Source organism: Sus scrofa, chromosome 9 (genome assembly GCF_000003025.6).
Source record: "Sus scrofa isolate TJ Tabasco breed Duroc chromosome 9, Sscrofa11.1, whole genome shotgun sequence".
Classification (NCBI taxonomy): domain Eukaryota; kingdom Metazoa; phylum Chordata; class Mammalia; order Artiodactyla; family Suidae; genus Sus; species Sus scrofa.
In genome coordinates this window covers 74,199,201-74,212,754 of record NC_010451.4, presented here as the reverse complement: position 1 = coordinate 74,212,754, position 13,554 = coordinate 74,199,201, and the positions used below count along the sequence as shown (strand labels likewise).

Genomic DNA, 13,554 nt, shown 5'->3' with positions numbered 1-13,554 from the left:
TCTGGCATGGCTGTGGCTGTGGCTATAGCTCTTGGCTGTAGCTCCAATTGACCCTTAGCCTGGGTACTTTCATATGCTATAGGTGTGGCCCTAAAAAAACCAAAGGAAAAAAAATTGTGTTCACACATTATTTTATTCTCTCCCTGCAAATAAACTACAAGATCTCTGAGAATGCTGCTGCCAGGTATGGTTTTGTACACCCTTTCTTTCCCAGTGTCCTCCAGAGTGGCTAGGACATGGCAGATGATGACTTTTAGTTGGGATTTTCCTTTTCTTTCAGAAAGTAGGTGAGTGGGAGGATGACCATCTTTCCCTGGAGCTGGTCACTGCTCAGTCAGGATTGTTTTTACTTGTTGACTCCTTATTTCTTTTTATGATACCTTAAGAGTAAATTTGTTGTAAATGTTATGAGTAAGATAACTACATTACAGCAATCTTGGATAATTTAGATATCAAAATCATTTCTATCATTACTACATTAATGTACCTACTCAGTATTTTTATATGCATTTTAAAATATTCTTGATGACAGTGTCCTTGGATATTATACCTTAAAGGCTGTAACATTCTACTATAAGCATTTTTTTCTTTTCTTTAATTATTCTTGTCAATGTTATGTTATTGGCATACAAAAATTTATTTCACTCTTTTCCTATTTATTCCTATTCCTATCTATTAGAGGTATCATTATTTATTCCTCACTGGTATTTGTTGGATATGCTATCATTTATTTCCTCCTTGTTATCTATCAGATATACCATTATTTATTTAACTGTTTTTCTGTACTAGTCTCATACTGATGATTAAATGATTATTAAGTGGCTTCCGGCTTAGGAAATCTGCCTAAGTTTGGGTACAGTTTGACAAAGGTTATTATTATCATGTAGCATAGTGTTTGGCTCATAGAATTGGTACTCAATAAATGTTGGTTTTCTTTCTCCTTCTTTTCTTCCCTTCTTTATACAAACCTTATGGTTGTTTCTTGTATTGTGAGCCTAAGGGCATAATGTATGTTTAAGTCAGAGATTTTTAACTGGTAAGATTGCCTTGGCTATTTCAGTTACTAATTTGTGGGGAGTACTGGTACTCTGATCTGAGAGGTTCAGTTTTCTCAGTTTTCTTTCTTTTTTTTTTTTTTTTTTGCTTTTGTACCAATATATTTTTTTTATTTTGATTTTTTCCATTATAGATGGTTTACAGTACTCTGTCAATTTTCTACTGTACAGCAAGGTGACCCAGTCACACATACATATATACATTCTTTTTTTCTCACATTGTGTTGAGTGGTCAGGTATATGGATTCATCCTTGCCAGACATAAAGTGTTAAAACTACAAAGGATTGTGGAAATCCCCTTATCCATTGGTTTCTCAATTGTTGCAGATAAGAATTTTTCAAGATGCTTAAGAATACTGATTCCTTACTAAATCTTAATTTGGTGGTTGGGGATTGGGAATCTTCACTTCAATAAGCATCCCAGTATTCTGATTTAGGTGGTGGAAGGACAATAATTTGAAGTTACATTTGATTAGTAGACCTTGCTAACTTTTTAGAGTTAATTTTAGATTTTCATCATGTTCAGTCTTTTGCTTTTAAAACTAATTGAATCTTGAGATGACTTATAACAGGAGGCAAATATTACAATCACAATTATGTTCAGCAACAGGAAATAAGCTCTAAATGAATCTTAACATTTTACTTGACACATTACTATGTTTAAGTGTATTAAAGATGTCATTGAAAGGTACAGGGGAGGAAAATGAACTTGATTTGGCAGGTAAGTATTCATGGTACTATTATCCACAACTGTCTATGTTGATTGACAGCACACACATTACCTCTTAATAGGCATTGTACTCGGTTGCATCAGATTTGAGTGTATGGCATTTTTACTGAATATTTGAAACTGTTTTAGTTAATAGTATTATTAATTGTGCATAGACCAACTTTCAGCCATTATTTCAAAGTGCTTAGTGGATAATAAACCAAAAGGTTCTATGGACCTCTGCTTAGAATAAACGTAGGTCAGCAATTGCCTTGTTGCTTAGGTGTTATGTATTCTGAGTAGGGCAAATGTTTAATGGTTCAGAGAGGGAATCTACCCCATATTGCTGATAAACTTGAACTCAGAAAGGTATAATGCTCAAGGTCATTTAGCCAAAAGGAGCCAAGCCAGAATTGGAGCTTGGGTCTCCGGGGTTCTTTTTCTCTGCTCTTTATAACATACTAAACTTCCCTTTTTGCATAGTCCACATCTAATGAGAAACACTAAGTCTAATGGCTGGTAGAGATGCTATAGTCCATATTTATATTGAAGAGAGCATTGAAGCAAGGAATTCTACTCAGTATTTTCTTTTGGAAAACCAAACATGCTTTATTTCATTTTTTTCACAATTTATTTAAACATCTCACATATACAAAATAGGTACAATTTAATTTTTCTGCTTGTCTGAGAAACAAGGCTTCTTTGGAACCATGGGAGAGGATGAAAATGAGACTGGCAAAGAACAAATGCTGAATTTAAAGAAGAGGACAATGCTGGGCAAATGATCCACTTTACTTTTATTCAGGAATAAGATGTAAAGTACTGATATTAAATCAGATGAAAAAAAATACACAATACAACTCAAAACAGAAGAGTATTTCTTCTCAAATTCTCCTAGCACCATAAACATTCTTCAAGTATCTAAAATACTATTAATTAGCACCTTTGTATTTTGAACAAAAAACAAGTACCTCAGCTCATCTCTGTATAGGTCAGCACCTAATGGTATGGATCACACTCACAGGAAAGTGTTTTGAGGTAGTTTAAACCTTTGGAAGTTTGGGTTTTAAACTTCCCTCTGTGGAAGATATTCAAAAGCCACAAGTGGTGCAAATGTTCATGGTTTTTATTTTATTTTTCAATTTTTATTTTTGGTTTTCTTACAAAGGTTGACATTTTCCACAACAGGTGTTAGAATGTTGAAAAAAATTCCAAATCTTTTGGGGAGGGGAAGAGGGACAGGGAACGAATTAATTGTATTGCACGATGCTCTGATCAATCCTTCTCCTTCTCTTTTGCCCACAATTTAAGCAAGTAGATGTGCAGAAGAAATGGAATGATTCAGCTTTCAGTTAAAAAAGAAGAAAAAGAAATGGCAAAGAGAGAAATTTTTCAGATTTCCTTTTTCTTTAATTTAGGTTGAGTTCATTTATTTGAAACAGACTGGGCCAACGTCCACACTGACTTCTTGGTCAGCATCACCGATGTCCAAAGGTGCAATATCAAGGATAGGCAGGCGAGATGGCTTATTTGTTTTATATTCAATGATTGTTTTTCTCCATTCATTTGTTTTTTTCTGTTTAAAAAAAGGAAGAAGAGATATACATAAAGCAGCATTATTATGGAATCTGATTATATTACATAACATTATAAATTATATATTACATACAATTATGTAATATGTAGTGATATGTAATATATAATATATACTAGATATTATAAAACCACTTTTTGGCTCATGTCATTCTGAAACTGTGTATCTCAGATCAACAAGTTTATTTTTGAAACAGTAGAATCAGGGGTATCTTTATGGAGAGAGGTTTTCTACAAGTCAAATTTTATTAAAAATAATTAATGCATATTCTAAGTGGTTTATTTATACATTATAATTTTCAGGATGTGTAAAGTAGGAAGAGTAGGGTTGATATGTAGTACTATTAGTGAATTTAAAATTTTCTTCCTTCAATTTTAGCATATTATAGAGAAAGTATAAAGAAAAATTAAATGTAGACTATATTAATAAGTAAAATAAAAATACATGTAACTACAAACTATATCTTGGGCCCTTTTAACCTCAAGTGATTTTAAGTTATGGCCATACTTAAAAATCTCATGTTAAAAGAAAAATGACTAATAATGGACATAGTATACATTTTAGTTATTTCAGAGAATTTCAGAAGGTAAGATCTGATAAGAATACTCTGGATTTACCATTTGAATTTAAACAATACATTTATGAAAGAAAAATCAAATAAGTGAGATCTCTCATTCATCTGTTCATTTAATGGTCTAAGCTCCACTGTCCCACTTCCCAAATAAATGTTATTCCTATATTTCAGTATTACTTACAGAACAGCCATCTACAAGAACAGTGTAGGTGAATCTGCTGTTGCCCTCGGCAACAAGTTCAACATCATTGGATCCTTGCAGAATGACAGCCTTTTTCAGGTTGCCAGTCTCTTCATCCATGTATGCAATGCTGTTCTTGCAATGGTAGGTGATGTTTTGGGAGGCATGGTTGGCCAGCAGGCGCATGAAGGCAAGTTGTGTAGCCATTTCCTTGGTGGTAACTCCTTCCATATTATATTCAAACTACAGAGAATAAGATGGGAATTCCAGTTAAGTTGAGAAGGACTCAGGTACTAAGAATCAAATTTAAAAAATAGTCTGGTATAGGGAGGCAAAATGGACTCAGATCTGAACTTGTACTTTTAAAGGAAACTCAATTCACTTGTTTTTGAAGCATTAGCTACCTAGAAGGGACATAGGAACTACCAGTCTGAAGCAAGTTATCTCAAAAAAAGTACCTGTTTCAGATAAATCCTTTGTATGTTTGTTTCTTTTTTAAAATAAGAGAGCAAGGAGATAGAGATTTCAGACCCCTTTATTTTTCTGTAATTTTCATCGGTGGGCATTTCATAAAACTGGTGAAAAGTTTTCATCAGAAGTTGAGAAGCACATATCCTAAAAATGGGTACTGGACTATATCCTGGCCAGTACTCCTTCACACTAAATGAAATTAGTCAGTTTCTCCAGTGATTATCAGGTAAGTCACATTTGAATGATAACTTTAAATGTATTTAAAGTTTTACCTTTGGTAAAGGGCTAACATGTAAACAATTAAAAAGCAAACAATTCTAACAAGATATTATTTAGTAGGAGAAGGACCGTTTATAGGATTCCTTACCTGGGTACCACCATTGATAGTTTCTCCTAACCAGACGTGCTTCTTGACCTTGGAGTTTCTGTACCAGTTTTTGGCTGGGATGTTTTCAGGTTGAGCCGAATGCAGGTTTCACCAGTAGAGAAATCACAGTATACTTTGATAGCATCCATAGTACATCCTTGGTTAGGGTCAATCCAGTAGTAACCTTTTAAGAAAGCAAGACCCCAAATCAAAAAACCTCATTGAGTGGAACAGTAAGTTCTAATAATTATTAGTCAAAGATTTTGATTCCCCAAGATAACATATTTGATTGAACTTTTTATTTTGTTTACCCCATACTAATAGGAAAGGCTATTCTCAGTATTAGATAATTTTTTCTCTCTTTTCTATGAAAATCAAGTCAAGGTACATATTACCATGAAAAGGACAGAAATATATATCAAGAGAAGCTTGAGAATGGGTGCTGGTTGGGAGAAGAAAATGCTTCATTAACTGGAAATGATTTCACATAATGCAGTTTTTACCCAAATATCTTGTTATTCTAAATATAAGTGGGAACTGATTTTGAAAAACCCAACTTGTGAGACAAGTTGGTCTGGTTGGACATCTCTACCTACCACTACTCCATTCTGGGTGGCTGAGTCTCAAGTCACGGCATGTGCGAGCTGGGTTCTTCCTAGAGCCTTCTGGAGTAAGTAGAGTCTCAATCTGGTTGTTGAGAGATTTCAGAGTAGCATCAACTTCATAATCCTTGGGTCTGAGAGAAGGTGGTGAGCGAGGCTGGTCAGCCCTGTAGAAGTCTCCTTCATATCCAAAATCATAACCACCACCACTTGGGCCAGGTGGTCCAGGAGGGCCAGGAGGACCAGGAGGACCCTGAAAAAATGAAAGTGAGAAAGAGGAGGCTTTGTATTTTGTTACAGTAAAGACAACAGTGACAGCAGTTTTTAAGTTGAGATTCACACAAAAACATGTTCTAGTAAGTAAAATAGAGTCAAATTCATGTCAATAACAACCTGCTCCCAGACATACTTGTATGCAGGGATGCTCTTGAAGAGCTCACTACAAACAGACAATTTTAATATATTTTAGAAAACATACGGAAGTGGGGGGATTACTTTATTGTGTTATAATTGTCTTGGTTTAGTCTAAAGAAAATATTCCCTTAGGCCAGTGATACCCTTTAATTTCCCCAAATCATACTTACAGCAGGACCTTGGCTTCCTTGAGAGCCACGAATGCCAGCAGGTCCAACTGCACCAGGTTGTCCAGTGCGACCATCTTTGCCAGCAGGGCCAGAAGGACCAGCTGGACCCTAGGGAAGAAGGACACCAAGTCTGTGTGAGCCAGTGAATATCCCACAAGGGAGAAGAGCCTGGGGCTTACTGCCTGCCGCAGGCTTTGTTTCAGAGATAAACATTTCTTAGATTGACCTACCCTAGGACCAGCAGGACCCACAGGGCCAGGAGCACCTTGATCACCATGATGACCCTTTAAAGAAAGAAGAGGAAAAATCACACTTTCAGAACATGTGTCGATAGATAGATTTTAAAAAACTGAATGGAAACTTTTAGTTTGATGAACTCTGGATTGAGAAAATTGAAAATGTAAAATGGGGCTCTTTTCTCTCATTATGTCTATTATATTCAATTATTTTTTTCTACAAGCTATTTCAGCGGTGCAGTATTAGTCATTCCTCTAATTATATTTATTTTAAATGGGGTTGAAGAACATTGTTGCTGAGAGATTTTTAATATATGTATATTTCTCTCTTCCTTAACCTTCACCTTTTCATGTTGGGATGAAAAAGCATTATCTCTGAGCCATGGTGTAAGCCAGAGAATGGGAAATGAATATGATGTAGGACATTTTAAAACAACAGTAGTGAAATTTTGAGGAAGATTATTCTGAGTTGAAGAACTTTAAGATCTGTATACATGATGGATGTCCACATTTTTTACTTACAGCAAGACCAGGAAGACCTTGCAATCCGTTGTGTCCCTTCAAGCCAGGAAGACCTCTGGGCCCCTTATCACCAGGCTCTCCCTTCTCACCTCGAATACCTTGTGGGCCCTATAAAGAAAGAGAAAGAAATAAATTTACCTCTAAAAAAAGATATTCACTTCTACACAAATATTGTTAAATCTATTTACAAAGATAATTTAAGATATACAAAGGTCTAAAAGCCATGTGGATGCTACTCTCATCTATTCCCTTAACCTGCTTTAGTTGAGCTGTCTATAAAGTGGCTAATCTTTGTGATTATTTAATACAAATAATAAGAGATTTGACACAGATTTGATTAAAAGCTATTTGTAGCAATTCTCAGCATGGACTAATTTTTTTTTTTTAAATAGAAAGTCTAGTCTATGTATTATTTTCTTAATGGATAGTCTGGACTCATCCTCCCTAAATGCTGATTTGTACAGAAATCTTCCCCGTGTACATACACTAGGACCTCTTGGACCAACAGCACCAGCAGGACCAACAGAACCAGCAGGACCCTGTGAATTGGAAAAGAAAAACACAACTTATTGGCCAAGCCCAAGATCCTCCCTCCACAGTTCCCAAGTGTGGGGAGGTCACAGATAAAGCTTGTTGAGGATGACAGCATTAAGAGACTGGTATCTACAAACTTACAGGTTCACCACGGTTTCCATGTTTGCCAGCGGGACCCACAGCACCTTGAGGACCAGGTGCTCCTGCAGCACCAGCAGGACCAGGATTACCAGGGTAACCACGCTCGCCCTACCAAAGACAAAATAAAGCTTAGCATCAATCTGGCCTATGTTTTAGTCCCTTTTAAGTTAGAGAAAAAAATGAAGAGGTGTACTGACCTTGTGTCCAGCTTGACCATCTCGGCCTGGGGGACCATCGCTTCCAGGGTTGCCCTGTGAAGACACCACACCAATTAAGGCACTTAGGGAGGCTCTAGCCCACTGGCCCCCACAGTTCAGCTAACTGCCTTCATTATTCCCAGCACCTAATAAACTCCTTTTAGGCTTTCCAAAAATAGGAATTTGCCAACTGAGATTTTTTTAGAGGTATCTTTAATGTTTTGGTCAACTTAAAAAGTGCTATTTAAGGACTCATTCCTCAACTCAAGTTATTTTTCATATTTTCAATTCGAGGAGTGGTTAGCACATGTAGATAATATGGAGAAACAGACCATCTTGTTCTGAAACTTGGAACAAGGGAACCTCAGCTCAGGATACAAAGTTGCACACAATGAAGTACTGCTAGGTTTTATTTTACAAACCAGATGTTGGACTCACATCACGACCAGCTTCACCAGGAGCACCATTGACACCAGGATTACCCACAGCACCAGGGGGACCACGGGCCCCAGGTGGGCCTGCAATGCCGAGAGGGCCAGGTTCACCCTAGAGAGGCAGAGAAGACAAACATTCCTCTCATTGGATTGAGTGCCACTTTCATTCTCCCAAAACAGTCCTAGCCAGGGGATTCTGGTTTTCGAAGGGAAGTTGAAAGTGAATGGGCCAGAGAACAGTAAGAAGTGTCATTTGTGTCATCCTTGCCCTCTTCCTACACACTTTAGATGGACAGCTTTATGTCATTTTGTAATGTTGCTCTGTACAAGGTGAGCCTAGTTTCATCTGATATACCAAATAAAATGAATTCATAAAGTTGCGAGAGTTTATGGAGATTAGATGATTCTAAGTTGCTGTCACATATTAGGTTTAATGGAATGATTCAGAACTTCCAGAGTTTCATTCTTCCTACAGGATAAATGATGCCAGCATTTCATACTGCAGAGGAGTAAATGCAATTAGGGCTTATATCATTCTTAAGCATGTAAAAAGAACAAAAATCATTCTGCATAATGTTAAGCTGTGTCTTTACAGCATGTGTCTAAGTAAGGTGGTATTAAAGCTTCTTAGATAAGTGACATGTGATCTGTATAAAGAAAATGCCATGAATAAAAAATCTTAAGTGGAGTTATTCAGTGAGCAATCTGTCACAGCTGAAGTGGCAGCTTTTAAAATCTTTTGTTATGTTAATGAGAATAAGAATGGTGTCAAACACTCACCACTGATCCAGCAACACCTGGTAGACCACGTTCACCTCTAGAGCCAGGGAGACCCAGAAAACCAGGAGCACCAAGAATACCTTGAGGACCTGGGGTACCAGGAGGTCCCTGAATAAGAATAAAAATACTGAGTATTACTGGTGAGACCCTAGGAGGTAACACAGATTGGCTTGGGGATTCTGAGAATGAGTTTATCTTTAGTTTAGGAAGGCTAATGTTCTCCTAGGACATATCATTGTATACATGATATACAATGAGTTTACATCTGGGTATATGTATTTCTTTGTGTCTCGTTCCTCCTTGAGACCACTGGAGCAACATTTAGAAACATGTGGTTGGGATTAATGAAGCCAAATTGGAATGAGGGAATAGAATTTTTATAGGATTTATGCTGGGAAGCAAATTTTGACCTGGGCCTCTAACTGAACCAGATCTAGTAAAGCCACACATCAGAGTAACAATAATACTGGACAATGCATGTTTGAAAAATTGGTAGCTTACTGAGATTGATTAATTTATAGTAGGATGACCACAGCAATGGGATTCTGTTCTAATCCCAGTACCAGTGAAGTATCCTCAACAGTTTAAAGGGTTGTATTGATAAAACAGTGAGTTCCCTCACTTATTGTCATCACCATCTACTGCCTTCTGAGCATCTGTGAAAGCCATGACACCTAAATATTTGTTGGACAGATTTCCTGGCCAAACTGAGCTCTACTTTGGAGCCTGCAGTACTCATCAATATATGCCACTTGAAGATTTTTTTATAAGGGCTTTATTCTAATTCAGTACAAGGTAATAAGAAGGAGGAGTTTGAAATCACTTACAGCAGTACCAGGCTCTCCAGAGGGACCTTTCTCACCAGCAAAGCCAGGGGGGCCAGATGCACCTGTTTCTCCAGTTCGACCAACTGGACCTTGGTCACCACGAGGCCCACGAAGTCCTTCTTTCCCAGCAGGACCAGGGGGTCCAGGGGGCCCAGAGATACCCTATAAACAAATGTACAAGGTTATTTACTTTCTGTTAATCATCGCTGACCTGGAAGAGGGCAGCTGAGATTTTAAATATTAAGATGCAAACAATTTGAAGCAACAAAATAATATCTTAGTCATTTTGGAAAATGTTTAGATTTATAAGCAATCTTTCTTGTAGAAAGAAATAACTTTTATCTTTCTTCTCCTGAGACTGTAATAAAGTGAAAAACTTTGGCAGAGGCTATGACAAATGTCTGTGGAGAAAAGCAATGCTGTGCCACTGGTCACCTGGCATACTGGAGTCAGAGCTATGTTGAGTTCTAACTAAGAGTTAGCTGTAAATGAATGGGACTTTGGCTTTTGGAGGACTCTGCTTGTTCCTTTTTGAAGAAAGTCAATACAGGCATTTTGTTCATAATTGAGGAATCGCATATGCTCTCAACTAGGCTTAATTAAATGCCTACAGGGAATGAAGATTTTTCTGTTATGAACCTGTGAAAGGATCCCAAGAAATCAACATCTTTGCTATTTTTTCCCCTGAAACCTTAACCGGAAGACTTAATCCTTGGTAATTAATTAAATTCTCTTGAGTCCTGACAGGAGAGTCTGAATCAGAATTAAATTAGAGGCCAAACCACCTTTAAATTCAGGAACAATTATACTTTAACAATGGAGGCAAAATGTTGGCCATAAAGGGTAATTAGATATAAAAATATCTGATATGTGACTAAAACTATTCTGTTTTTTATTTTTTAGAAAGAAACCATGCCCCTAAAAAGGGATGAAGGGACTTGTATTCTTATGAATAAAAGCCTCCTGACTGATATTATAAAATATAATTTGTGATGATTTTGCCTTAATAGTTCAGAAAAACTGATTTTATATTAGGAAAGTAAGAGCAAAATATTAACAGCATATGTTTCATAAAGAGTTTCTCACCAGTTTCTTACTAGAGGCCAGGTCTTTTGGCTAGAGTAAGTAAATGAACACCTTTTTCTGAAGTGGTTTACTTACAGAAGGTCCAGGAGGACCAATCCGTCCAGCAGCACCAGGGAAACCAGTAGCACCCTAAGAACCAAGCACATTAAAATTCCACAGTCAGCACCAACTTCAGGAATTTGGGTAAGAAGGAAATTTCCCCTTTGGCAGATCCTCAGTACACATGACCAAGGATGGACTAAAGAGTAGGTAGTGACAGTTTCAGATAGGGTATTATATAACCAGGACCCCAAAGACCCTCCATCTCTACTGACCATCATGCCTTCAGGTGCAATGTTCACATTTTGCATTAGGGCTCTGATGGTTCTTTTTAAAATGCTAACATATTACTTGATAGTTGTAAAAGCAATGAGATAATACACTATACTATTAATATATACTTATATATATACTAATATATGAGATTATATATATACTAATATATGAGATTATATATATAAATGTATATATATAAATATATATATGTTATTAATTAAACACCTGGCTAGGTGCTAAGAGAATGGAAACTGAATAAGTAATTTGTTTATGGGAGAAGGTACAACAAAAGACCAAGATTAACTGCTGTTCAGTGAGAGAAGGAAAGAGTCAGAGGGTTCATTCCTGGGGAACTTTGGGTCTTTAGGGAATCAGTGTGACAGCACTGAACACCAAGGGAAAGGAAGTGATCAGGCAGAAGAAGGGGGCATCAACAAAAGGATAAAATGTGCCACAGAAATATTTTACCTGTTTCATAGTTAAAGCTGGGGTTAACTTTGGTTATTACTACCTCAAGTGAAGTGCAGTGTACAGTGCACTGAGTTCCAGCTGGGATTAAGTTAACATTCCATGAACCTGACCTTAACTTCAATATAAAAATTTCTCTAAACAGAGTTAGCTTGAATCTCAAGTCTCTCATTATAATCCAAATTACCAAAATTTTCTAAACTTTCAAGGTATCCATAATAGATGTGAAAGAAAAATGATCAGAATCCATTTTAAGTACTCACAGGGGGGCCGCCATCACCACGACTGCCAGCAGGACCAGGAGGACCATTTGGACCCTAAATGGAAACAAAAAAGAGAGAGTCATATCACAAGACAATCTTTATAATTGTTACTCTTTTCCCATGTTTATTAGAAGCATATCTAGAAATTTAAAATAATTATTTGCATTAAATAAATGTCCTTACTTCAATATTACCACCTTTATGGGGTTATCAAAAAAGTGAGATAATGCTTATGAAACTTTTATAATGTGTAAAGTGGTATGCAAATGTTAGCTCTTATTTTAAAAATCATCCTTTCTGGTATGTTCCCTGATGTATGGTAGGCACTTGATTGATTCATGTTGAGTTATAAGATTTCATAGATTATTGCACAGGCTGTGTCGACCACCAGTGAATTCAACTTACAGCTGGGCCAGCAGCTCCAACAGGGCCTGTGGGACCAACAGGACCATTTTCACCTTTGGGCCCTTTGGTTCCTCTCTCTCCTTTAGCACCAGGTTGACCGGCAGCACCCTGTTAGAAAGGAAGAGTTATAGTTCAGGTACTCCAACTCTCTCTACTTGCTAATTTGGGATGTTTTCAGATTAACCTTCATTACATGATACTTACAGCAGGACCAGCAAATCCATTGGGGCCAGCAGGACCAACCTCACCACGTTCACCCTAGGTAGGAGAAGGTATTAAAAAAATGTCTTCGAAATCTTGGATTCATCAATGTATAAAAGTTCTAAGTGTCCAAAATGACCCAGATTTCTACTTACAGGACTACCACGAGGACCAGCAGGGCCAGCAGGGCCAGCAGGGCCAGCTTCACCCTATCAGGGCACAAAAAAATGAGTTTGTTAATATGCCTCACATAGATACTCAAAGAGAGATGAGGAAGAGGAAACAGAGGTAGACAGTGGGCTCTTGTCAGAGTTTGTGACTATATCCAGAAGGATAGCTAATTCACATCTCACAGAGTAAAATGAAATGGATTCTTACTCTGTGTAATACTGTATTCATTTTGGAGGTTGAAGGGGTATTGGTCATACAATTGCAAAAACATTATAAATCAGTGCCCACAATACCAGGAGGAGGATATTTTATTTTTTAGGTGGATATGAGGCTGATCTATTTGTTGCTATCTGTGCAATACAATAAGTTTTATTTTATTTTATTTTATTTTTTAATTTTCCCACTGTACAGCAAGGGGGTCAGGTTATCCTTACATGTATACATTACAATTACATTTTTTCCCCCAGCCTTTCTTCTGTTGCAACATGAGTATCTAGACAAAGTTCTCAATGCTATTCAGCAGGACAATAAGTTTTATTTTAAGTGAGCTGTTCGATGTGAAATGGGCGCACTGTATTTTATTGATTTTTTTTCTTTTACAGTTGAAGGCTTTAAGAAGGCTCAGTGCATTAGAATATTGTTAATGGGCAACCCCAAAAGATTTTAAAACAAATGATAGGAATTAAAGTATAGATCAGATGCCTGGCACATGTATAACAAGGGAAAGAGAACTCTAAACGCACAGCATTTGTTTCCTGATGCCCCATCTAACAGATAGGTTTTTAAATAAGTGGGCTTTATACCAAGCCATAAAAATGAGTTGCTGGGGTTCTTTGG

At 37.0% G+C, this 13,554-nt stretch overlaps 1 protein-coding gene across 1 annotated transcript in view; it reads right to left on the bottom strand.

The window, feature by feature from the left end:
• COL1A2 (collagen type I alpha 2 chain) overlaps nucleotides 2,348-13,554 on the bottom strand; it is a 35,924-nt gene continuing 24,717 nt past the window's right edge. The window contains 19 exon segments of the mRNA NM_001243655.1: nucleotides 2,348-3,340; nucleotides 4,114-4,356; nucleotides 4,952-5,046; nucleotides 5,049-5,135; nucleotides 5,548-5,806; nucleotides 6,138-6,245; nucleotides 6,368-6,421; nucleotides 6,896-7,003; nucleotides 7,381-7,434; nucleotides 7,571-7,678; nucleotides 7,768-7,821; nucleotides 8,206-8,313; nucleotides 8,982-9,089; nucleotides 9,809-9,970; nucleotides 10,970-11,023; nucleotides 11,941-11,994; nucleotides 12,346-12,453; nucleotides 12,550-12,603; nucleotides 12,702-12,755. Coding sequence (NP_001230584.1) covers nucleotides 3,194-3,340; nucleotides 4,114-4,356; nucleotides 4,952-5,046; nucleotides 5,049-5,135; nucleotides 5,548-5,806; nucleotides 6,138-6,245; nucleotides 6,368-6,421; nucleotides 6,896-7,003; nucleotides 7,381-7,434; nucleotides 7,571-7,678; nucleotides 7,768-7,821; nucleotides 8,206-8,313; nucleotides 8,982-9,089; nucleotides 9,809-9,970; nucleotides 10,970-11,023; nucleotides 11,941-11,994; nucleotides 12,346-12,453; nucleotides 12,550-12,603; nucleotides 12,702-12,755 — 2,019 coding nt within the window. The 3' untranslated portion in view covers nucleotides 2,348-3,193.